Below are 26,506 nucleotides of genomic sequence, written 5' to 3' on the forward strand. Positions count from 1 at the left end.
AAAAGGGGGCAGGGTAGAGAGTTCCTGACCCCCTAGCCTTTGTCAGGGGGTCCCTGAAGGACCCCGAAGGCAAAAAAAAATATGTTTTTTTTTTAAAAATCGCGGGGGTGCGCGCACAGTGCGCGCACCCTGAAAAACACAAAAAAAAATTTTTTTTTACAAAAAAAAATAATAATTCGCAGGGTGAAAACCAAAAAAAAAAAATATATTAATTTTTAATACGTAGTTTATTGTAAAATAAATATATAAAAAATAATACATAAATAAATTAGCATTTAAAAAAACCATAGGTTTCACACACGTTATAGTTAGGAATTAGCATTTAAAAAACCTTGCTAATTCACTGAAAAAACCATAGGTTTCACACATGTTATAGTTAGCTGGACATTTTACTGATAAAAAACCAATGAAATTCCCCCGTTATAGTTACTGTAGGCAACTATAACTCACGCGACCGTAATCCTCTGCTGATGACATATGTGTCTTTATGAAAAAAAATTATTTGTAATATATGTATAGCTAAAATTTAATGGAAGAAGACATGGGCAAATAAGTGTCTAAATACAGTATTAGCATCAGCAGAGGATTGTGGTCGCGTGAGTTATAGTTGCCTACAGTAACTATAACGGGGGAATTTCATTGGTTTTTTATCAGTAAAATGTCCAGCTAACTATAACATGTGTGAAACCTATGGTTTTTTCAGTGAATATATATATATATATATATGATGTTTGGCATGTGTTTAAGGGGATATTTTTGGATTGAGTACAGATGTATGTATGAAAAGAGCAAGGAAAGTAGAGGTGTGCAGAAGTAAAAATCAGAAGGTGATGGGATGGGGAGATACAGAAAGACGGGTAATGGGAAGGCAGAGACGGAAGAAGATGAGAGACAGAAAATAGAGATGGGGAGAGTATAATAAAGAGGAAGGGAGAAGAAAGCGAGGGGCAAAATAAGAAAACTGCTGAGTGGAGTAAAAGAAAAACAAAATATGAGGTTGAGAACAAAGGAGAGATACAAGAAGAGGTGAGAGGCAAAGAGAGGATGAAGATGAGTAGAAAAGAAGGGAAGAGAATAATATACTACAGAAGAGTTGGGAGTGAGACAATGAGAGGGAAAGATGAGGGGAGAAGAAGAAAGCTGGAAAACACACCCACTCTTAGTGCTTAGATTAAAAGGCAAAAATGGCTCCCTAAAAGTGAGCAGAGAAAGGATAAAAGCCAGCCAATATATACAGCAAGGTAGATGCAGCCCTGATCTGGGCTGATACTGGCTACCTCCAGCTGATATGTTGATGTACGTAGACTTCCACAGTTCTCACCAGGAACTATAGAGAGAAACTAGGAGACCCTCTACAGCACAGGTCACTCCTGGCTTTGTTTTCTCAGTCAGTCTACTTTCTATGGGGGTTTGCCAGGCAGAAACATGCTGGGCTAGTCCAACTGGGCAGTCTCTCTTCTTGCAAGGCCATGCACATTCCTTCTCCCTCTCAATCGTCAACCAAGTTCCTAGGCTTTAGGCAGACACCTAGATCATCCAAAAAATGAGCAGACTATGATCCTCACTTCTTGGATACTTGCTAGTAGTCAAATAGCAACCTTGATCTCACGATAGCCTTTCGAATACTCTGCAGATCCCTTCTTTTCTTGGTCTCGGAGAATATGGAACTAGAACAAAGTGCAGTGGTCTGGGTTCCATTTTCATATGCCTTTTCTTGAGCACAATGTGGATCCACTATATCAAACTTCTGAACTGTTTTGAGGTGTTTATCTTGAAAGTGTTCTACTAAGTCAACTCTCCAGACGCAATCTAATGTAAAGTAATGTTTTTCACAGCAGGTTGTATTGGGGTGGTCTTCAATCCGAAAACAGGCACACAGAACTATAAGGTTTCTGCATCTTGCTTTGATCAGCCCCTCTGAGCAGCAATAAGGAACAGACAAAAAGGCACACCTGATCTAGAGACTTACTTGCTTTTAACAGCAGAAACTTCAGTCCACTCTTCATTCAAACAATCTACCAAATGGCATTGCTTAGGAAGAACTAATGAGCAGCTCTTTGATAATAAAGTCTTCATTGACTTTTTGAAAGGTAGCGCTGTTTCATTCCTCCTTATTTTGATGTCTGGATATCCATTCAGAGCCACAGCAAAATACGCAATACACTTCCACTCTCTGAGAATGTTGTACTGTTCCGTCATTTAAGCTATGTTAAATCCTACTGCACACATACTATTTAATCACACACACAATGACATACACACAGGATGTCAATGCAAGGCTGTTTGTTTTAACATTTCAGCAGAAATTTGCATTAGAGGGATTGGATCAGACTTTTACTCAGATATATAGAGCTGGTCAAGGATATAAGACTACTAAACATTAAATTATGCAACCAACTTCGTACATGCTATAATCCAAACAGGCACAGAATTTCTCTGTTCACTTTGAGGGTACGGGTAGTGTGGCTCATTAGACCACAGCACAGTAGCTCACTTTTTCAATGACTGGACTAGGCCACTGCACACCCAGTAGATTAGCATGATGCCAGGGTCAAAAGTAGAAGTTAGAGTGCTAGGTAGAGATGCAAGAGGCCTTCAGGTCATAGGTACTCACCCATATATTCATATACCATGTAGGGACATTACTATCCCAACAGGATGCTTCAGAACAACCTAAATCAACACCAGCGGTATCTTGAAATGCATCAGGAACCATAATACCACTTCCCCTGATCCTCCCATTCTCTCTGACACTAAAAAGCTTGATACTTTAAGTCTGTGCAGCTAAGTTTAAACAAAATGAACAGACAAGCAGTCCATGCATCAAAGATTGTAATGATCACCAGAAGTGAATAAGACATTTTATCTGTGTCACTGGAGAGAGTCCTCCATGCTCTCTCATGTAAATTTCCTCGTCCCTATGCTTAACTTACCCTTAGCCTATTTCAACTTAGTGTGTAGTGCTGCATGGTTGCATGGATGTGCCAGTTTGTATGTATGCTTGTGAATGGTACAACACATGGAAGACACTGTATTTCAAATCAAATCAGAGCACGCCTTATACGGTTCTTTGCAGAAAACCATAAAAGCTTAAATCAACAGTAGATCCATAAAAATGCACAAACATAGACATTAAAATACTTCAAATAAAATACATGTTTATATAAACAAATAAATAAAGAAGCTCATAAAAATCTATTGATGATAAAGTTTTCCTCAATCTCATAGCGCCATTCAGAAAACATACCACAACAGAAATGAATACTTCGGGTAACAATTGTAAATACAAGAAAGTGGTACACACTTGTCAGAAATTCCGTTTCTTTTAACAATGGTATGATTAATGCCTTCTTTGGAACCTCATAAAAATGACAAAATATTTTAAAATGCAGGGTATCCTGTGGAGACAACCCGTCACAGTCACAGAGCTCAAGGGAGTGACCCTAATTCTTCCACCGGGGATATGTCAACACAAAAATGTAAAAGCCCAAACTTAAATCTAGTCAATAAAAATCACTTGTATGTGCCAATAGAAAGATAAGGATTAATAACAAGGGTAGACTTTAATAAAATATTGTTGTGTATACAAGGTTTCATAAGAGCGCCCTCTTCTCTAGCCGAAGACTTATGGAAAAAACAAATGATTTGGTCCATTTGCGTTCCATCTTTATGATTCCCTACAGTGAGCTATACAGCTCACACTTTCCTAAACTCTGAGAAAGATCCTTAATATATTTGAGCCAATGAATTTGAAAAGACCTATCAATGGACATGGAGTCTTTTAAAATCTCCTTGCTTAGTTTTGCCATGGGTCTAACCACAACGAAAGTGGGTGCAAAGTCTGTATATAGCCCACCCCTAATTCTTCATGAACTGAAAATGGCAGAGCACTGTGCTAAACACATAGGAGACATCTTTTAAAAGAATTTCCCAGAGACTGCAAGTCAGCCTGATCGACAAACTCCCACACTTCACTTCCCTAAACTACTAGAGATACTCTTAGCCAAATACAATTGTAATAGGGCCTGAATTGGTCTCCTCCCAAGTATAGAGGCAAAATTGCACACTGCTGAGTTTGCCCTTATGAAATCTTCCTTTTTTTCTGTTCACCAATGGGTGCCAACGATTTGGGAGTCAAAGAGCAATCTTAAATAGGAAAGAACTCCAGTCTTTGGGATAGCACTGTACCCCAACATAAAGATGCATATCTTAGTCTTACGTGGACCTACCACCATCATATAGGATTTTTGAATGTTCACTGTCAAATCCATGTCTTCCATGAAGTTGGCAAATGATTCCAACAGGGGCTATGACCCCTTTGCTGTTTTTACCATGAGCATAGTATCATCTGAATTAAAAGAGCACCTGCAAACACAGGGCTCCCACATGCAGGCAATTGCAACAGTGTCGATCAAGGCCTATTCCAAACTATTGATATATAAATTAAAAGGAAATAAGGCCAAAATGCAGCCCAGGCTAACCCCCCTTTTGATAAAACATCTATGGGAACATTTGAAATCACTAACATAATGACCCGAAGCAGCGGTATTCATATGTAAATCTCTTAAGACAAGGACAATATCGTGGTCCAATCCCTTGGACAACATAAGCCGACATATTTTCCGTCAATTAACTCAATCTAAATGGATAGAATCTGGGTGAATCATAGTGTATTTAGTTAAGATCATAAAAATATTTAAATACTGGTCAACTAATGAACTCCCAGTGCGACAACCAAACTGCACATCTGGTAGGGCATCATTGTCCTCAGCCCACTTCCCCTATCTGTCCAGAGCATACACCCAACTGTCTTCACAACAGAATCAAGGAAAGAAATAAGTCTGTAACACACCGAGTTGTCCCTATCTCCCTTTTTAAAGAATGGGATAATAAGAGAACAAGCCCATGATGGCGGCCATCTCTCCCTCACTGCCACATTAGCCAGTGAGGCTAAAACCGGGGCCCATACTTTGGCATCCTCAATGTACATATGCGAGATGTCATTGGGACCAAGGGCCTTCCTCCTAGTTAACCCTGCTATTCACGTCTTCACTTCCTAAAGGGAGAATACCAATTTGGAAGTCCCAACTAACATCCCCTCCTCCATTCCTTCAGACACATCTTAGATACAAAACACTACTCATAAAAGGAAACCCAACTGTCCTCTGTGATATGTAACCCCAGAAATACTGTGGATTCAGAGGCCATGAATGCACTATTTACAAATTTTCCAGAATTTGAAAATGTTTCTTAGGGTACTGGCATTAAGCAGTTCTTCCCATCCCATGTCCCTTAAGACATTCTTCCTCTGCACAAGCTCTTCTCTATATTGGAAATGACTATTTTTCACAAGAGTGGGATCTCCAGGGTTGGTACTCAAAGCATTTATAAGCCACTTTTGTGCTTGGATAGACCCATTATCAAACCATCTGGCCCCTTCCTTGGTGCCACAAGATAACTGGGCCTCCAGAAAACTAGACGTCACTTTGGATATAAAGGCAAATACCCCAAAACATCCCCAGGCAAACTGCTATCCTCCAGAAAAACGCTGAGTTAATAGCGAGTATATAATGCCCTATAGAATATCAGGGTCCAACTGAGACCATGTCAATCTCCTCCCCCGCCACATAATGGCAGTAATACCACCTGATCCCACTGGGCATTTTTGAAGCAAGGTGGACTGACCTAAACACATACACACTGGTTTATTGTCACTGAAGGGGCTCATAGGTATCTCTGTCTTAGTAATTAGTGGGAAGAGCAAAGTACAAACAGTCAATAAATATCTCACAGCCCTGCCCTATAAATGTTGGATATAAGGCTCTCACAGTAGGGGCAATCTTCTCCAGGATAAATACTAGATTAAACTCAATCAACAATCTGTTCAGCAAAAAACTTGAAGTATATGTTCAAGTCAAGTCAGAAATACCTTTATTTTGTTTCAAAGAACCATAAACGTTTCACAATATAAAGAAATATTTACAATTCATGGGGTGTATGTTCAAATTGATGGCTTGATAGTAACATACAGGCTGTAGCCACCTCCTGTTCCCCCTCACCCTGAGATCCCCACACAAAAGGACATTAAAGTCTCTAGCCACCACAATGTCCACTGATAGTATGTTAGTACCCTGCAATTTTCTTAGTAACAACCCCATGACCTGAATGTGCTAAGATTGTTTGGGTGGTATTGAGCATTGTAAAAATGTAACAATGTCAAATAAGAGTGACCAACGGTGGTACGTTTTATACCCTGAGTAGTAGGAACCCCACTGTTTGTCACCTTCAGCTTTCCCTTTATTGCCAAGGATACAAACTGGATTCAAATTTGAGAGACCCAGGACTGACTGGAGAAGCATGTAGAAATAGAAGTATTTTCCCCAACAGATTTGTATATTACTGCATTCCTGAGAGCTGGGGGAAACACACCCTGGAAGAAGAAGAGCCAGGCTCTTTAGTACACTTCAAACAGCTTTTGGTTCAGGGATATGTGACTGGAAAGTGGCCTGGGCACATCTGAGGGAGGAGCTGGTGTAGATAAAAGAATCATAAAAAGTAACGCTGTGGCTTGGTGTAGGCATTGTGATGAACATACCACTCTGGCCGACATCCAGATATGACCCTCTGGTCACTCCAATGGCCTGTGTTGTACTGCTATTAGATTTGGAGTCACTCCTGATGTGATAGATTGCTTTCTGGTGAAAAAGCAGGATAGATATTGGGGAAGCACTCCTCCAATACTAACTTCAAAGCCTCTAAATCACCTTTTGTGTTTGTAAATGGACTATAGGAAGGGGAGCTTGATGCCCCCAAAATTGTCAAATGTCAAACAGTCAGTTGGGCTGTGGAGGAGGGTAGCTCTGTAATACTTCTGCCTGTGATGGAGGATAAGGCCTGCCAGCCTCCCAACTGGGTATTGGGACATCACTAAAGGAATCCAAGACCACTTATCCCTGGAGCTTGGAGCACCCTTCAATGTCTGTTTTGCAAGATCAATGTGCCCAATGAAGATCAGGAGAGTGCTTGGAGGGAGAGTGTTTCAGACGGGATCCTGGCAAGGCGATCACCACAGTGAGAAGTGAGTAAATAGTTGCTGCAATAATTGGGCCGTAGCCCATGTGCAGAGTGAAGTTCGTGACTCCGTATGTCATAAGGGGCCGCTGTGAACATTACTGTCATGCCAATCGCGGCTTTAGCCTATGTGCAGAGTGAAGTCAGTGACCCCGTTTGTCAGAGGGCGCTATCATGATGATTACTGTCACGCCGATGGGGCCATAGTCCATGTGCTAAGTGAAGCCAGGGACCCTGTTTGCTATAGTGACTTCCATGAAAACAAATGTACTGCCATGCTGATCGAGCTGTTGCCAGTGTGTGGATTAAGGTCATTGACACCATACACCGGATGGGTAAACTGCGAAGAACAAGGGACATTGCCTAGTTGAGCCATTGTCGAGGTGAGAGGGTGCTGTGCTGACATGTGCGGGCTTGAGCTCCAACAGAGGATCAAAAGCCAAGTGACTGTCTCCCCCACCAGGAGGATCAGAGGAACTTACTGCCTCACCGGAGGAAGCACCATGGAAGCCTTTCCTCTGTCCATGCAGAGCTGAGTTCTACTCACCATCAGCATCTGCTGCAGCCCTCTGCAACGTATGATGCAGAAATGCTTCTAAGGACTCCAGTAGAGCAACCCCTGTAGGAGCTTAGAAGACTAATCCGTAAGGCGCCAGAGAACTTTGTTCTGCTACATAGTGCTTTGGGTGCTGGAACATGTTTGACTTTTGGAAGAGTCGGAGTGAGACTCCTGAGACTTTGATTACTATGGGGGCTTCACTTGAATGTCACCTATAGCGAATGGGGAATAGCAACTACCAGTAGTGAGAGGTAAGTGGACTCAAGGACCCATTTTTGAACACTAGAGCCCTAACTTCATGAGACAGTGTGTATTATTTGTGTATGCCATGTTATACTTTGTGATTGTATATAAATGCAAGGATTTGAATGGACAATCATTTATTGCTGCTATTGAACATATTTTGAGTTGTTAGACTGTGTTCACCTGATGCATCTACCTAGCCCCTGAAAAGCCTTGGGCGGCTCGACCTACACTACTATTGACAGACAAGTGCTGAAGGGGTACTAGGCTTAGCTGATCAGGATCAATAGAAACCCGAGCTCCAGGACATCAGGAGTAAAAGGCCTTAACCCATATGGATGGTCCCAGTAGCTCCTGCTTGCCCCCAGCCCTCTGAAAGGTGTTATGACACCCATGTGCCATGTGTTTTCAGAAAATTACTGAAATCATACACAAATCACCCACTCTTCAAGTGGTTGTCAATCTAAGTATTTAGTAACTCACCCTTTCATTCAGCATTTGTGTGAATACATGTATTAATGTGTAAAAGTGCATGCTTGAATATGTGTGGCTGTGCTTGCTTGTGTCTGGGTAGAATATATGACATTACAACGCAAACATTTACAACGCATGCTTTTACAATGCAGTTTTTACATTGCAACTACCATTACATTGCATGTTTTTACAACGCATGCCATACTACGCATTTTTAGAAACTACCTTTACAACGCATTCAATTACAATGTATACCATTACAAAGCATAATACTTTTAGGGTAACAGTAGGGTAAGTGTTGGATAGTGTAGGGGTAAAAAATACTTTTACCACTCCAGTGAATGCAATAGTAGGGTAGGTGTTGGATAGTGCAGGGGTAAAAATTACTATTCCCACTCGAATGTGTGTAACAGTAGGGTAAGTGTTGGATAGTGTAGGGGTAAAAATCACTATTCCCATATACCCCCAAGCCCATACCCACCCTAAAACAAAAACAATCACCATTACTTACCTTATAAAGCGTTGTAATGGCATGCCTGGTATTGGTATGCATTGTAATGGCATGCGTTGTAATGGTATGCAATGTAATGGCATGCGTTGTAGTGACATGCATTGTAATGCCTGCGTTGTAATGGCATGCAATGTAAATGCAGTCATGTTGTAAAAGTAGTGTGTTGTAATGACTGCATTGCAATGGTTGTTTAAAGTCTGTGTGTATTGCTGCAATACACAGACGAATGGAACATCATGAAAGTAGAAAGACATATGCTACAATAATGACATCTAGTGAAAGTACTTGCATGGGATGGCATTACAAATCATACGAATGGCCAATGCACAATATTGTACTTTTCCATTTAATAGAGCTAACATTTAGACTTCCAAGATTTCAATGATATCAAAGTCATAATAGGGTGTGAGTATTGTCTGGATGAGAATCCTGACTCTTGGAGTCATTCCTTCAATTGACATATATGCACACTGAATCTTTAAGAATGGATAATAAAATATTGATGACTTACAATCAAGGCCTGTATTGATTCCAAAACTGCTATTGTCCTTTCCTTTGCTTTTTCCGGATCCTTAAAGAGAAAGATAAGAGAGTTGACTATCCAGAAAATAAAGAATAAAATTACATTTTTGCAATGCATAGCTATACTTATACATAATATTATAAAGAGGGAAGAGGGAGAGATACCAGGAAAGATAAAAAGTAATCAGATACGTATTTTCTGAGAGAGTTTTGGTGATTTATGCATTTGCCTTTATATGAATACTTCATCCTGATTGGGGTACTAGACATGTTCCAATATGGATTGTGGAGCTGATATCATTGTTTTCTTTGTGAATAATTTATGCGAGTATTTCAATTTCTATTTATATATGTGAATTTAACTTGCATCACTTTATTATAAGCTTCAATATCACTGGGATATTTTTTTTTAGTTCTTTATTCACTAATCAGTGTTGTTTATCTATGAGAAAATGGTACTCTATTTGTTCTACTGTGGTAGTTTAATGTATCATTTAAGCATTTGAAATCAGACATGGCTCCATGTGATTAAGATTCGGTGGAGCTGAAATACTTCATAGGATATAAATGTCTGTACCACCATGGAATTTGTTTTTACACACACACACACGCATTTCACACACAAAAAAACTAAATTACACATCAGTTATAGTTAGTGAAGCTTTTGTTAGGTTGGGTGTACAAACCTAAATTAAGCTCCACAAACATTAAAAATTCAATAGTTATACTTGCCTCTTAAATGAATTATTTATGCAATACCTACACACTCAGTCAGTCAGTCAGTCAGTCATTATAACTTTAATTTGACACCGAGGGGCCGATTCCTATCCTGGAAAAAATTCCCCCGTACGAATCGTATCCGGATTTTTTTCCGTACGAATCGTACAAGTGCCGTACAAACTGCCAAGTACGATTTGTATGGGAAAAAGTCCATACGAATGGCATTGGGAACATTTCCCCACACGTCCTCGGGTCGGAAAATGTGTCCGACATGTCCCCGGATGATTTACCGTACAAATGTGAAAAGTGAAGTCCGAGCGCGCAAGTACGATCCGTCCCGTGCGTCCGATGTTACAACCGTATGGAAAAAACACCGTACGGACCGAACTCCCATAGCAACCATGGAGACATGTGCCCGCATACGTGCCGAACCACCCCCAGCCCCCGTAAGTACGCGCCGAACCCCCCCCAGCCCCCGTAAGTACATGCCGAACCCCCACCCGTGTATGTACACCCCCATACGTACGGACCGTACCCCCACCCGTGTATGTACACCAGTGTACGTATGCACCATACCTCCACCCGTGTATGTACGGCACAAACCCCCAGTGCACATACACGGGTGGGGGTACGGTGCGTACGTACACTGGTGTACATACACGGGTGGGGGTACGGTGCGTACGTACATACACGGGTGGGGGTACGGTGCATATGTACGGGGGTGTACATACACGGGTGGGGGTACGGTGCATACGTACGGGGGTGTACATACACGGGTGGGGGTTCGGCGCGTACTTATGGGGGCTGGGGTGGGTTTGGCGCGTACTTACGGGGGCTGGGGGGGTTCAGCGCGTACTTACCGGGGCTGGGGGGGTACGGCGCGTACCGGGCCCCCTATTCTGGTCGTTTCGCGGCGTACTTCGCTTTCCCTGCACTTTTTGGGTGCCGTAAAAATATTGCCGTCCGGACTGCTGTGGGTACGAATCGTACTTCCTGGTTCGTGAAACGCAGGCTGCATGCGTCCCGACGTCACGTCGGCGCTTTCCCGGATCACATTTGTATGTTAATTTTCGTCGGTCGGTGTTTTGTACGATTCGTACGGAAATAGTATTTCCGTGCGAATCGTACTTGCATATTTGTAAAGTGTTACAACCGGGTACGAGTCGGACGGAGAAAATGCTCCGTCCGACGGTTCATACCCGGTTTCTCCAGGATCGGAATCGGCACCTAAATATGGCATAAAAAGTATTTTAAGAACAATTGAGCAATTACAATATGAATATTAAAATATCGAATGATGTGCAGAGCGTTAGCAATGTTAAAATTGTACAAATTGTAAAAGGTATCTCATAATTATGACATTCATCCTTTGCATCGCCCCTCTCTCTATGTAAACAAACAATCATCCATGTTCAATTAATGTGCTATTATATTTCTTCTTCTTATGGCAGACAGGAGGAATGAGGCTACACAATATCAAACAAAAGGGTGTGACAATAGTTGAAGATAATACAACGCTGGGTGTCTTTGGCTAAAACTGAGATTACGCATGAGTGGTAGAATATATCTTTTCCTTTCATCCACGTATAAGTCACAAAAGAACAGGAAATTGAGGTCATTCTGGGAGGATTGACCATCACATAGACAAGGTGGCAGTGCATTACTAGAATATGTGTTGGCAGGATGGCCTAGCATCAAGGGAATATATTGCAACCGGATTTGCAGCAGTATGTATCTATGCTGATAGTTGGAGACTGATGTTAAATATGAAAATATGAAATCATCTATCCTCTGTGTTAAAAGGTATTGGTTTCAGGCAATCTTTTACAATGTCCCTGGTTAGATTGAGTTTTTCTTTTTTCCAGACTGAATGCCAAAGTAAGATAGGGACAATTCAAATCCGGTCTGTAATATAGGCGAAATTACATTTGCAGTTTATATTATATGAAGAGCAGGGTTGTGGAAGAGAACCTAGTCTCCGCAAAAAGTTATCCTCTAAAATTTGGAGTTTAGATATATCTCATAGGCCCAATATAGCTGCCCCATATGTTGCAACTGACACTACCTTTGCCTGGTAAATCTTTTTTATAGTGTCAGTTGGTTTTGAACCAAGTCTTTGTATAAAGCTGAAGAGCCCTCCAATGGTTCTTTCCATTTGCAGGCCCCTGTTGATTACCATACTTTGCCAATTATTCTCCTGGTCAAACGTCACCCCTAGGTAATTAAAAAGAGTCCACAACCTCAAGCGTTCCCCCTTTGATACACATTTTGGGATAATTCTTAAACTTTTTGCCTGCAACAAGAACAAAAGACTTTGATTCATTATCTTTTAGGGCCAGGTTCCCAATAAAGTTTATATAATCCCCTATAAGTTTTTTAACTGCACTGCCGGTATGTGCACCAAGTCATCTGCATAATAGGGAATGCAAATAGGGGATGAGTTACACTGGGGACGTCCCTAGTGGATCCCTTCAGGGTCTTCATGTGTAAGGCAAATAAAAATGGGGCAAGAACGCATCCCTGTCTGACTCCTTGGGTAATGTTAAAAGTGTCTCATGCACTCACCCTCTCTACCATATCTGATGCAAGCAGTAGTGTCAGCATACATACCATGGATAACATTGCATATTGTTACGTCGGCTTCCATTTCTTCCATAACACTTCACAACTTGGAATGGACAACAAAATCGAAGGAGGCCAACTGGTCCACTAAGGCCATGTACAAATGGCCGGTCTTGATTGTGATATATTTAGCTATGATCAAATTAAGATTTAGACATTGGTCGAATGTTCCCTTTCCTTGTCTGAACCTATATTTTGAGGGAATTATGATATTCCTTTCAGTAGCCCAGTCCTCCAATCTGTTTAAAAAGAAGCCAGCCCAATAATTTGGCCGTAGAATCCAATAACAAGATTGGTCTGTAGATTTTTGGGTTGGCCATATCCCGTTTTAAAAAAATAGGTATTATACCTGTCTTCTTCCAAGAGGGTAATACACCCATCCTTATTATGACATTAAAACATTAGTAAGGAGTGGGTCCCAAAGTTCCTGGTTATCTAGGAAGAAATCTACTGGGACTCAATCAGGGCCCGGTGCTTTTAGCCTAGTGCACTGTGTCAAGGCATGATTTATTAATTCAAGATTAAATGGTAGGAGGCTTTGTAAGAGGTGTAGGCAAAGTGGGTACCTCATCATCATTTCTAAATACTGTTTTGAAGTGGGCCACCAAGATGTCTTTCGGTACATGCATATCTAGGGTAATGTCTGTATTTACTATTAAAAAATTGGCATTGATTACACTCCAGAACCCTTTGCTATCTAGCATTACGGCTGTTTTTCGTAATTTCTCCCATTCCTCCTTTTTCAATGCCCGTACTCTTGCTGATCTTGCCGATTTGTATTTATAGCAAAGGGATCTCACCAGGGTGATGTCTCATGAGATCGATCGCAAAGCTGTATGGAGTAATCTTAGGGCTTTTGAACAAACACCAATAAACTACCTTGCCTACCTTTGTGGGTTGTGTGTTTTTGGACAAAAAATACTTTCATTTGATTTCCACTAAAATGTGATTAAAGGCTAAAAGTGTTGTTATATCAAATGGATTTAAATCTAAGCACTAATAAATGTCTTCTTTCATTTTAAACAGAACAACTCCAATAAAATGTTGGGTATTAACGTTTTCCAATTTTAGAGTGACTCAATTTTTCTTACCAATAAGGGGTCGAGGTAAAGGATTCTGAGTGGATTTTGGTCATTGGGCAAATTGGATATATGTAGTGATCGCCGTATGGTCAATAAAAGCATAAAAAGATATTTTTGTATGCAAGAAACATGCTCTAATAATCGCAGAGGTCAGTAAATAGTCCTATACTGAGTAGTAGGACCCAGAAGAGAACGTAGAATGTAACTGGCCTGTGGTATCGTTGGGGGGGGTTAATAATCTCAAGATTGAGGGTTATTAGTAGTCTATTAAGACAATATCCATACTCATTATGTTTAAAATGAAGAGGCCTCTCCCCATAATTATCAATCATATTACAGGCTGTAGTGGCCATCTGCCTACAGTTATGGGAAATAAAATCACACACACGGTTTATTTCAAGGTTTTTGGGATGGGAATTAATGAGCAGGTTAATATCCCTTTCCAGGGGGGAAAATAATGTTGGCATATTAATACCTAAGTTGTTGTTGTAGAAATTGATAATAATCCAATAGCACCAGTCCTGCTCTTTAGATACTTCACATAATAGTAGTTGATAGTACGGTGAGGTGGCTACAAACATCTTTATCTTAGGTCCCACTGCATTAGACACAAGGGTTAATAGTCCCCCACTGTGTCGACCAGCAGCAGAGGGTGGTGTAAGGGTGAGGTAGAAGGAATAGCCATCTATATGGATGTCACCAATTTCCCATGTTTCTTGGAAGCATATGATATCATGCTGTAGTACCAATGCTAGCTAATCAGGGTCAGCTCTTTTCTGATTATAGTCCACTTTATTCCAGGACATAATTTTTAAGTAGTTTAAATCATTAACTATTTATTGCTATGTTGTTGGTATTATCTGGATCAGATGGTGTTTTTAAGGAATTGTTTAGTCAGTCGCATGCTTCCAGATTTCGTAGTGTTGCAAACCTGTTATAAAGGGGTATTGCAGAATTCATATGGACAAATGAGTGAGTTGAAAAGGAACTTTCACTTGACACAGCACTCCTTTCTAACCGACACATCTTACAATGCACAACCAAATGTTGAAATTAGCATTTACACACCATGTTCATATTACTGTACACCATACTTTTCACTCAAATGTATACTTACACACCACCTTTCAGGTAATATCATTCACGCACCTCCGTACACAGTCTTGTCACCTCACTCACCAAACTACATTAACTATAACTCACCCCTTCTCCATGCACTACCTACACCCTTGGATATTACCTAAGTTATAGCCTGTGAAGTTATTGGAGAACATAAAACACTAATGACATGAGAAATTATATTTCTAGCCAGAACACAGTGCATGGTAGAGAGGCGAGTAATAGTTAGTGTAGTGTGGCAAATAGCTGTAGCTGTACTCTGTATTTATAGTTAGGGTCACCAGGGATAGGGGTTTAAAAAAAAAACCCTGTAATACCTTTGCACCCGTTTGATAAATGTCTGTGAACCTTTGCCAAACTCCTGCCCCTGTTATATGTTCCTCCATTTAAACTTTACAGCCATGCACTGTACCACACCCCACTTTACTTAAGCACATTGTACACCACTAAACTTTATGCTAATCTACTCTTTAGCACTCCAGTATACCCCACTCCAGTGTACGCAATTTCAGTTTATGATATATATACATATAAATATATATGTAGTTATAGTTAGGATCTAGTTTCCATAGAAAAAGCATTTATTGGCTTGCCTATAACTTTGGAGTCGTTTGACCACTATTCTTGAAATTTTGAAAAAAGTTTCAAAGTGGGTTCTGCATGTCATGGAAAGTTTGGGTTTGATGTGTGTAGTAGGGATTGAAAAATAGGGGTGCAAAATAGGGGTACATTTGTACTGGTAATTTCCCATAGGATGCTTTAGCCACACCTACAGCCCAAACCACTGAGCGGACTTACACAAAATTTGCCAGGGAGGTAGATGTTGGTTCGAGGAAGTGCCTTTTGGGTATTTGGTGTAAATACATTCAGTAGTTTTTGTGGCATTAAATCCAAACAAAATAGTGATATCTCTGGTCACTGATATTTTGTGATGGTTTCACAGTGATCATGGTTATTGGCTGGACGCAACCTGAACAGGAAGTTGCAGCCACCATTTTATCGATCAGGAACTGTTCCCAGGGCTGAAAAATATATCTGTAAACGCTAACAAAAAAAATAGGTCAGGGTGGAGGTACTCTGACCCCATGTTTGAGAAATAGGGGTGTTGGTGACACAAATTATGTGTCCGAAATTCATTTTTTTTATTGCCAGTCACTGTTACAGACTCAAACTGGAACTTACTCGCCCATTCACATACCCAATCAGACACTAATACACCCACTCTCAGACTCAGTCAGAGACCCATGTGTGTACTCACATAAGCATTCAGAGATTCATGCAACCACTCCAAGATGCACTCAAAGACTCATGCACTCACTCACAGATCTATTAAGGGACTAATGCTTCCACTCACACACCAATTGAGAGGTTGATGCACTCACTCATAGACCCACTCAGAGACTCTTGCACCCAGTCACAGACCTCCTCAGAAATGTATGCACCCACTCATAGATCCAATCACAGTCATGTACCGAATTCACATACCCACTCAGAGACTCATACATGCACTCTTAGGCCCACTCACATGCTTAAACACCCACGCACAAACCCATTGAGACACTTATGTTTCCACTGACACACCCACTGAGTGATTGATGCACCAATTCACAGCCCTACTCAGAGACTTATGCACCCAGTCACAGACCCACTCAGACACTCATGCAACAACTCACAGAGCCACTCACATACTCACACACTGAATAACAGACCCACTGAGACACTTATGTTTGCACTCACACACCCACTGATAGACAGACCCACTGAGACACTTATGCAGCCACTCACAGACTCACTGAAAGGCTCATGATGCTACTGACGCACCCACTCACAGAATTATATACCCAGTCTCAGACCTAGTTGAAGACTTTTGCAGCAAGTGACATACCCAGTGAATTATAAATACACACTGTTATAGAGATATTGAGAGACTGATAAATGATTTTTTAGAGTTTATTTAGATAGTGATTTATCTAGTGTAATGGTTTGAATGAATTATATAGTTATAACTTTTGAGTCTATTGGTGACTAATGAATTCCTGCTTTTGCTTTGTATTTTTGCAACATATTTGTGATGGTCAGTATTACAGATATCAATGCGACTGGAATGAAATGGAAAATAGGTTTGAGAGATGGTTTTTATACAAACTCTCTACAAAAACATGGCTCTAGAGAATACAGTAATAAACCCCTAGTGTGTAAAATACTGTAATATGTGTAAATAGATGTGTTTTACACTTTATGGGAAAGCCGCGATCATCGCTGCTAATGACATCATCTTGAGGCCCTAACTAACCATGAAAACTGAAAAAAAAAATCCAAGATTTTTTTTAAAGAAACTCAGTACAAAATCATGAGTTTAAACATGTCTTTTAAAGAAGCATTTATATATAGTAATATATGCAGTGCAATGTTTCAAATGGAATTCTATAGTTATAATTTTTTAATGTGCCGGTGGGCATTGACTGTCTGCTTTTTTTTGTGATTTTGTGACATATCTGCATTTATAGACAATGGCAATGCCTACTCCTGTGTGGTCGGGGTGGTCCATGCAGGTGAATTTGTAGCCGTCAAGGATGATGATGGCGATGTCCGTTCCAGAGCGGAGATTGGTCCAGGTTTCCGTGAAGAAGGAGATGTCTGAATAGGTGGCATTGAGTTGGTCCCAGATTTCTGTTGCATGTTTTTGGAGGGACCACACCTTGAGAATGATGAAATTGAGCCATTCAGCTGTGTTGTTGGATGGCTGGGTGGCACGAGGCGCTGGTGTACTGATGTGGCAGAAGGTGAGTTTGCAGTTTCGATAGGAGCAGGGTGCAAGAGAATTCTACAGTGCTGCTAGATGGCAGGCGGTGTGGTGTCCAGGGGTGTTAGCGTTGTAGCATTGGAGTGTTCGAAAGGAAGGGTCCTTGCTGCTGGGTGCAGTCCAGTGGCGGACGAATGCAGACGGGCTTTCCGTTGGTACACCCGCTGCACATGGCGGCAAACAGCCCCCATTAAGTGGTGCTATGGGGGGACTTGACAGCTGGGAAAGGACACTGGAGGGGGCGGGGATGTGGGTTGTAAATATATTTTTTAATAATTCTTACCTCGAGGTTGGGTCCTGTGTCTTCTGTGCTCCTGCTCTCCTGAGTCTGCTTCCAGGAACAGGGAGCAGGCAGCCAGGCTCCCTTCCCTAAGTCAATAACAATGCTGCAATACGGCATTGTATTTGTTCTTGAGCGCCGTGACAAGGGGCGTTTAGTTAGGGGCTGGAGGGGTGGGCATGTACTTCATGCAGGTTGTAATGCAGCCTGCATTGCAAACAGGGAAGTGTGCATGACTGCTTTGGGCGGCTTGAGAGGGCCAACCAAACAGTCATTGCACACTTGAGTGGGCATACCACTCCGCCCTTGACCTGCTCCGTGAGTAGAGCAGCCCCACACACCCTCCTGCCAGCAAAGTAAATATAGCATGAGTACATCAGAAAATCATGTTATGTTTTCTCTTCTTGCACTGCTTGAAAGCAGTGGGGTGACGCTTTTCTGCCACAGGGGAGGACCCGCCACAGGGGGTGGTCACCCACAGGTGCTTGGCCTTGGGCCGATTCGACCCCCGGACCTTCTCCACTACATGTCCCGCCTTCTCCTCACCTGGACATTGGCATCGTTGCGCAATCTGCAGCACTCTCTCCAACAGCCAGCAGGACTCACCCAGCAAGAGCCTCAGCCAGGTGGTATTTCACAAGCCTCGGTATAGCAGTCACCACCAAGTCCACTGGGGAACCTCCCAATGCAGGTGATGCAAGAGGGCCCCATTAGGTGTGAAATTGCAGCGCTCCTGCCACACATTTTTGGTGCAGCTCAGTGGCCTCACCCTCCCCAGCGTCCAGCCAGTGCAACATACTCCGGCCTGTGATGCAGAGAGGCACGGGCCACCATTGGTAATCTCCTCCATGCATCCCAGTGTGGTGGTGGTGCGTGGTATGAGATGCAGACCTCCCTATGTTGGTACATAGGAGCACCTCTACCAATCACAGCTCAAATAGGCACCAGGCGGTCTTCTCACACAGGTCAGCAATGTGTCTCCGTGAGACCTGGCAGACTTCACCACCAGGTAAGGTTGATTGCCTATGCCTCAATGTCTACCGCCATGGCCCAGCAAATCCACAGCACCTCTGCATCCTACTCCAGGTCCCATGCGCAGGCCCAGCGAGGCCTCCGGACACCAGAGACTGGCTGGCTTTTCAAAGTTTTAGATGCTATGGTGTTGCAAGGAGTGCGAAATAATAAGTGATGCATCACTGGTTTTCCCCAGCGATGCACCTCTTTCCATGATTGTAGCCCTGCATTTCCTCTTCCTCTGGGACTCTGGCTGGTGATCCTGGCTGTTGGTGGACTTTGGGGGATTGTTGATCTGTGCTGCACTTGGTCCTAGCTGCTCCATTCTGCATTCCATTGTTATTGTTTCCTATTTTTCCTTGGAGGTGGACTTATAGGCTATTTTTGCCTTTAGAAGCATTGGGCTGCCTAACGTGAGTTTTTTTGCCGCTATTGGGCCTTTCGTCAGTTTTCACCCACTAACATCAGAATTTGTATCGCCTTCACACTAGTGATAGTGGAAATTTTCACCGTGGCTACCTGAAACTATCTCCATTTAGCGACATATTGTGAATACATCACTAACAGGGTGATAGTTTTTGGTGATAGGCCGCGTTAAGAAAACTTCTGCTAACTAGCGTTAGCGTTAGTTAGCGGCTGTTCTTGTACAAATACCCCTGAGTTTTGTGTTTTGGTTTGTGTTTGGTATATTGAAGTAAGCGTATGTAGTTATATAGCCAGCTTAACTGCATATTTAAAACTGCAGGATAACATAAAAACTGTTTTTGTATTATGTGTAAGTCAGGAGTAAAGTAGTTGGTGTGTTGGCTAGAATAAAATTGTAAATATCCTTTTTTTACAGAACAATATCTACATAACTACAAACAGTTAGAATGCCCACAAAAACTTGGAGTGAAAAGCAACACAAGCAACTAGAGGGTCTATGCAGAACCGAGACACAAAAGGGGCAAAATGTAGAATAAGTGGTGAAAGAAAAAAGATCTACTAGTAAGAGAACAAAGACATTTCTTTAAAATGTACGCAGCCATTTGCTAAGATTACAAAATAATGAAAGTAAAAACCAAACTATGATAAAGAATAAGAGTGGAAAAATTGTATGGTGCAAGGACAGGAAATAATGTAACAAAGGTGGACACATCTTAACCAAGAGACAGAATCAGTTTAAGGAAATAAGAACCAGGATGTTTTGTATTGGAATGGTTGTAAATCTACTGAAAAATATGAAGAAGTTCAGTAGAAGGAGAGAGGCACTGAAGCAGAAAGAAAGATTTGAGGGAGTAGTGATAAGGCCTTAGCTTTGAAGAGGAATCTTTTCATTTGGATTATAAATAGAATGAAGACTTGTTAAAATTGTGTTGTGTATGAGGAGACAAAACCAGAAGAAAAGATTAGGGGATATAAACAACTTTTGTATAGGTTTTAGTGGGGAATATATACATACTTCTAGCATAGAGCATTTATTTGATGAAGAAAGCTATCTCCAGGATAACACATTAGTTCATGCTATTGATAAAACAGGACAATATTATGAAATGAAGAATGGCACTCCTATAGTGAAAGAGGTGATTGTACCTAGAAATGTAACACAAGTTATTGCAGAAGAGGTACAGGGATCGCACAATCAGACCCCTATATACAAATGGAATTGTAGTACTGTTTGTAGTATTTGACAGCAGTCCATTGATATATTAAGAATATTTCTACTTATCTTTCAAAGGTGAAGTTTCAAACACAAAATAAGTACTTTACAAGTATTGGATCCTTGTAAGGTTATAAAGCTTACAAATTTACAGGGACAGTACCTTGCATGTTTATCAAGGAAAGTGTGCCAAAGCACCTTTTATCTTTTCAGGATGATAGCTATACACCACTCAACAATGCAACCTTTTGTTAGGAGGCTGTACTTTGTGAAAACTCCTGCTTTATGTTTAGAAGAATTGAAGAGGGCACTTTTGCATGGTAATGTGGCAGAGGTGAGAAAGGTTTGTGATGATGCCCAGTTTTGTTTCTTTGGTCCAGAACAGGACACTAGGGAAAATGAAGAGTTGATAATAGGAGGAGCTGCAGAACAGGACACAGGTACTACAGTTGATAGTTTTGAAGATGTGATTACAAGATTTAAGACAGTGTGCTCAGAAAAAAACAGAGTATGTTTTTTTATGTTGTCAAAGCACTCACTACAAGATTCAAAGACAGACTATTGTCTTGTATTTAAAAAGTGAAAAAGAAGATAATGATAACTGGCAAAAGTTTGGATAGTGGGGGGAAAGCAGGGAAAGTCAAAGGGTACATAGCACCTCAAGCAGAATGTCAAAGCAAAAACTGCTGTACAAAGACCTGCTTCAGATTTAACAGAACAAGTCCTGCCACTAGCATGAATCAGAGTGATTGCTATGGCCTGGCAAAGTATAGTTGACGTGGGCACAGAAATCAACTATAACAATTTAATAGGTAGAAAGTCCTTTGTACATCAGGCCCATTGTTTTGTTATTTTGCAGAAATAAACGCATGTGCTGGGTTTCTTTCTAAAGAACAAAATGCTGGGAATTTGCCAAATTATGGCAGCCATCCAGATTCAGGCTTGCAAAAAGTACTTCCATCACATTAGCAGAAGCAATTTATTTGAAGAGATCTCCAACAACATGTGGCATGAAGGGCACTCCTCTACCAGGGTGGGGGGGTCAGCAACCTGTGCAATCCCAAATCAATCCCTTCTTTTGTTAAAAGTATAAAAAACATACATTTGTGTAAAGGCCATCCATTAATTTTATTATCCCTGTCATGCTTGATTTCTAATCGCTATGATCTGAGGCACCATTTCAAATAAAGTTAGAGACTGTACGTAAATAGAAGTAAATAAAAATCAAACTTACTTTCTCCTCAAGTGCGCAGCCGAGCTCGCTGAGCTTGCACAATAACTGTTGGAGGGTAGGGCCTAACTACAAAAGAGATGAAGAAACAAAGTGGTCAGAAGAATTCTCCAAACATTATATGAAACAGTTTGTTTGTTCAATGACTTTACCTTGCAACATTATTGGTACTTTTTATTCTTCATGTTTTGCAAAACCTTTTTTTTTTTTATTTCAGAAACAGGTACTTAAAGTGTTTTTTGCTTTTGATGAGCACAGATTTTGCTGCCTGCATGTTGGGTTTGCTCCTAGTATTTGACTCCCAAGACCACCATGAATTCCTAATTTGTGTTTGAAATGTGGCTAAAGTAACGCAAATTAGCAGTATAAAGCTACTTTGGGCGACTTTCTGTTAAATTCATTCAAATGGATGGTACATATACATTTACAATTAACCAGCCATGAGTTTTGATGTAAAAACCTATCTACTTACAGTGGTAGACTATGTTTTGAGATAAAAACGTATGCCTCTTAAAGTAAGTGTAAGGTAAGAGAAAAGTTTACTTTTCTCGATACTTTTCAAACTTTGCTTGTGTGCTGGAAAGTACTGCACAACTACAAAGAGGGAAACGTATTAAAGCATGATTTTCTTCTGAAACAATCGCCTTCCAGTACAAAACAAATGCTTCAAGGAACACGCACACTTTTTCACTATGGTGCTGGAAAGATCAAGCACTGTTTTTGCCTTTCCCATTGCCGCAACACTGGTCAGCAGCTTTATGTGCTGCTCTGTATTTTGTCAAAATTGTGTAAGTCTACCTCAAAATGAGGATCTATATCTGAAACTGCCAGACCACTTCTGAACCTTTCTCAAAATTCATGATGTAAGAGAAGATCCTGAATGATTTAGACTGCAGGAAAAGTTTACCATGACCAGAAAATCGAAACAACATCTGATTAATAGGAAGGTGAATTGCCCATAAACCACTTTGTATGCAGTTTTCTCTAAATAATAATACTGAAAGAGCATTTCTGTTCCCACCTATAAACAATTCTGTCAGAGATCTAGAGGCGTCGATCCCTTATTGTCGCATGCATTTCTGTAGAGTTGGGAATTAGATGGGACCCATTCAGATACATCTCTCTGTTCTCTGGTATGATGACCTGTGACCATGAAAAGTAAATCTGCAACGCAAGAATGTTCCTGAGATTTATTCAGCTAAATTTGAGGTTTGCAGGGGATTCTGGGTAGAAAAAATGTTGGGGGATTTTTGCAAGCCATACTTCCCTGGACTACCCTTAGTGTCTGGTTTTCAGAGATTTCTGGGGTTGGTAGGTTTCCCTAGATGGCAGACAAACTCAGGTGAACCCCTTGCAAAACTAGGTTGCTTTGTAATAGGCTACTTTGATGTCTCCACAATAAGCTTTGGGCCCTTCCCTGCCATGGGCACTTAGCCCACCTACACAAATGAGGTACCATTTGTATTGGGACACTTTGGGGAATGCCGGGTGGGCAGATGTTTGTGGATGCACACAGATCCAGAACTTTCCATACCAGAAATGTGACGAATATGAGATTTTTTTTAGCAAAATTTGAGGTTTGCAGTAGATTCTGGGAAGAAAATGTTGGAAGATCCATACAAGCCATACTTCCCTGGACTCCCTTGGGTATCTAGTTTTCAGAAATTTCTGGGTTTGGTAAGATTCCCTAGATGACCACCAAGCCGTGGAAAAAAATCCAGGTGGCTGTGGCCCCCTTGTAAAACCATGGCGTTTTGTGATAGGTAATTTTGATGTCTCCTTCCCTGCCGTGGAATGACTTTGGGGAATGCGGGGTAGGTGAAAATGTAAGGATGCACGCAGATTTCAGAACGTTCCATCATAGTAATGTGAGGAAAGTGTGTTATTTTTTACATAGTTTGAGGTTTGCAAGGGTTTCAGGGTAACATAATCTAGTGAAAGTCACACAAGTCACCCCATCCTGGATTCGCCTAGGTGTCTAGTTTGCAAAAATGTATAGGTTTGCTAGGTTTCCCCCAGGTGCTGCAGCACCTGGGGGTGCAAAAAGAGGTTCCATTTTAAGTGGAAAAATGTGATGTCTCCATGTTGCTTTTTGGGCTGTTTCCAGCCATGGGCACTAGGTCTATCCACACAAGTGAGGTACCATTTTTATGGAGAGAATGTTGGGAATAAGGGAAGCATGGAAGTTTGTAGATCCATGCAGATTCCAGAACTTTCCATCACAGAAATATGAGGAAAATGTGCTATTTTTGACACATTTTAAGGTTTGCACGGTATTCTGGGTAACAGAACCTGGTGAGAGTCACACAAGTCACCCCATCCTGGATTCCCATGGGTGTCTAGTCTTAAAAAATGTATAGGTTTGAAAGGTTTCCCTAGGTGTCGCGGGTGCTAGAGTACAAAATCCATAGCTAAGCACATTGCAAAAAATGGGTCAGTTTCACTGGAAAAATGTGTTGTGTCCACGTTGTGTTTTGGGGCGTTTCCTGTTGCGGGCACTAGGCCTACCCACTCAAGTGAGGTATCACTATTATTGAGAGACATTGGGAAATGTTAGGTGTGTGTAAGTTTGTGGATCCATGAAGATTCCAGAACTTTCTATCACAGAAATGTGAGGAAAATGTGTTTTTTTTCACAAAGTTTTAGGTTTGTAAGGAATTTTGGGTAACAGAACCTGCTGAAAGCCACGTACATCACCCCATCAGTTTTTCTCCTGGGTGTCAAATTCGTTTTCTGCCACGGGCTCTAGGCCTACCCACACAAGTGAGGTACCAATTTTATCGGGAGAATGTGTGTAATGTGGGGTGTGTGGAAGTTTGCAGATCCATGCCGATTCCAGAACTTTCTATCACAGAAAACTTTGTTTTTACAAAGTTTGAGATTTGCAAGGGATTCCGGGTAACAGAACCTGGTGAAATTCACACAAGTCACCCCATATTGGATTTCCCTGGGTGGCTAGTTTTCAAAAATATAAAGATTTGCTTGGTTTCCCTAGGTGCTTGCTGAGTTAGGCTTCAAAATCCACAGCTAGGCACATAGCCAAAAAAGAGTTCACTTGAAATATGTGATGTGTCCACGTTGCATTTTGGCTGTTTCCTGCCGCGGGCACCTTGCCTACCCACTCAAGTGAGGTCCCATTTTTATTGAGAGACTTTGGGGAATGTGAGGTGCATGGAATTTTGTGGATCCATGCAGATTTCAGAACTTGCCATCACAGAAATGTGAAGAAAATGTGCTATATTTGACAAAGTTTGAGCTCTGAAAGGGATTCTGGGTATTATATCCTGGTGAGAGCCACAAAAGTCAACCCATCCTGGATTCCTCCTAGTGTCTAGTTTTAAAAAATGTACAGGGTTGATAGGTTTGCCTAGGTGCCGGCAGCTCTAGGGTACACATTTCACAGAAAACAGAGCTTGAGAAATTCTAAAACATTTTGGAATTTCAGTTTTTCTGGCAATTTGTTAAGTGACATATCTTGTTTTCCGTTGCTTAGCTTTTGAAGATGGGATGCTCAATTTGAATCCTAAAACCAGCTCTCAGAAAAAGGAAACAGATTTCACAAAAAGAAATTGGAGAATTCAAAGCCAACCCAAAGTGATGCTGGTACACTGCCTTGGGATGCCACTGGAGCAAGAATTGCTGGGGGCATCAATGAGTTGGTGCTGTCATCAGAATGCCTACCAGAAATGAAGTCCAGCTGGTTCCCACTCTGTGCTAGCAATGAAACAGTTTTCATTTGTGTATGTAGGTGAGATAAGAAATGCAAACTAAGCTCCTGTATATTGTTATCCAGGTTGCATCTTGCTCCTGTATTCTTAAGGTAAACAGGCATTGCTTGTCATTGTCACGTGATCTGCATTTTTGCTAAGTTGCAATAGCCCCCAGAGAACTTGCCTGACGGCCTTTAAGGCAACACACTGGATTCCCTTCCAGGTCATTAATTTCAGCCTGCAGCACATATAGACAAGCAGTGGTGAGGTTTCCAGGGGCCCTAATGAAAGTAAGAAAATGGCACCCCTCATCCCCTGGCTTTGTGGTAAGAATTGAGATGCCCGTGTCATTAATTGTGGTAGCTCGAGCCCATCAAATCTAAAGGCCTTGGTTCAACTGCATAAGCTGCACTATTGATACCTACACAACTGTGGACAAGGATATTCACCACAGCACATCTCTTACTACTTCTCTTATTAAATAACTATTTCACATTACCACTACTTAGTTTTGTAAAGAATGCAAGGCCTGATTCACAAAGTTAAACTTGCACTCTTGTGTAAGTTTAAGTTTGTTTAAAATTCCCAAAACTATATTTTAGTCATACGTTTATGAGTGCGGAGACTCCACATTCGGGGCGGAGAACTCCACACATAAAAAGATAAGACACACATTCATTTTATGTGCTGAGTTCTCTGCCCTGACTGTGGAGCCCCACCACGTGTAAACTTATGAATAAAATGCATTTTTATGAACTTCAAACAAGCGTAAAGTTACACAAGATGTGTAAGTTTACTTTTGTGAATCAGGACCAAGGTATATAGACCCCTACAATCTACATTCTATAAGGTAATGTAAATACATTACATCCAAAGTCAAAATAGGAAGCAAGTGTGGACCAAAAG

General features: G+C 41.2%; 1 protein-coding gene across 1 annotated transcript in view; it reads right to left on the reverse strand.

The window, feature by feature from the left end:
- The window catches only part of LOC146811153 (uncharacterized), a 224,270-nt gene that overhangs the window by 185,005 nt on the left and 12,759 nt on the right, over nt 1–26,506 (reverse strand). The window contains exons 3-4 of the mRNA XM_085618217.1: nt 21,894–21,959; nt 9,370–9,429 (exon numbers count right to left, since the gene is read on the reverse strand). Coding sequence (XP_085474343.1) covers nt 9,370–9,429; nt 21,894–21,959 — 126 coding nt within the window. The remainder of the gene's footprint in view (nt 1–9,369; nt 9,430–21,893; nt 21,960–26,506) is intronic.

The sequence above is a fragment of the Triturus cristatus genome, chromosome 7 (assembly GCF_964204655.1).
Source record: "Triturus cristatus chromosome 7, aTriCri1.1, whole genome shotgun sequence".
NCBI lineage: Eukaryota > Metazoa > Chordata > Amphibia > Caudata > Salamandridae > Triturus > Triturus cristatus.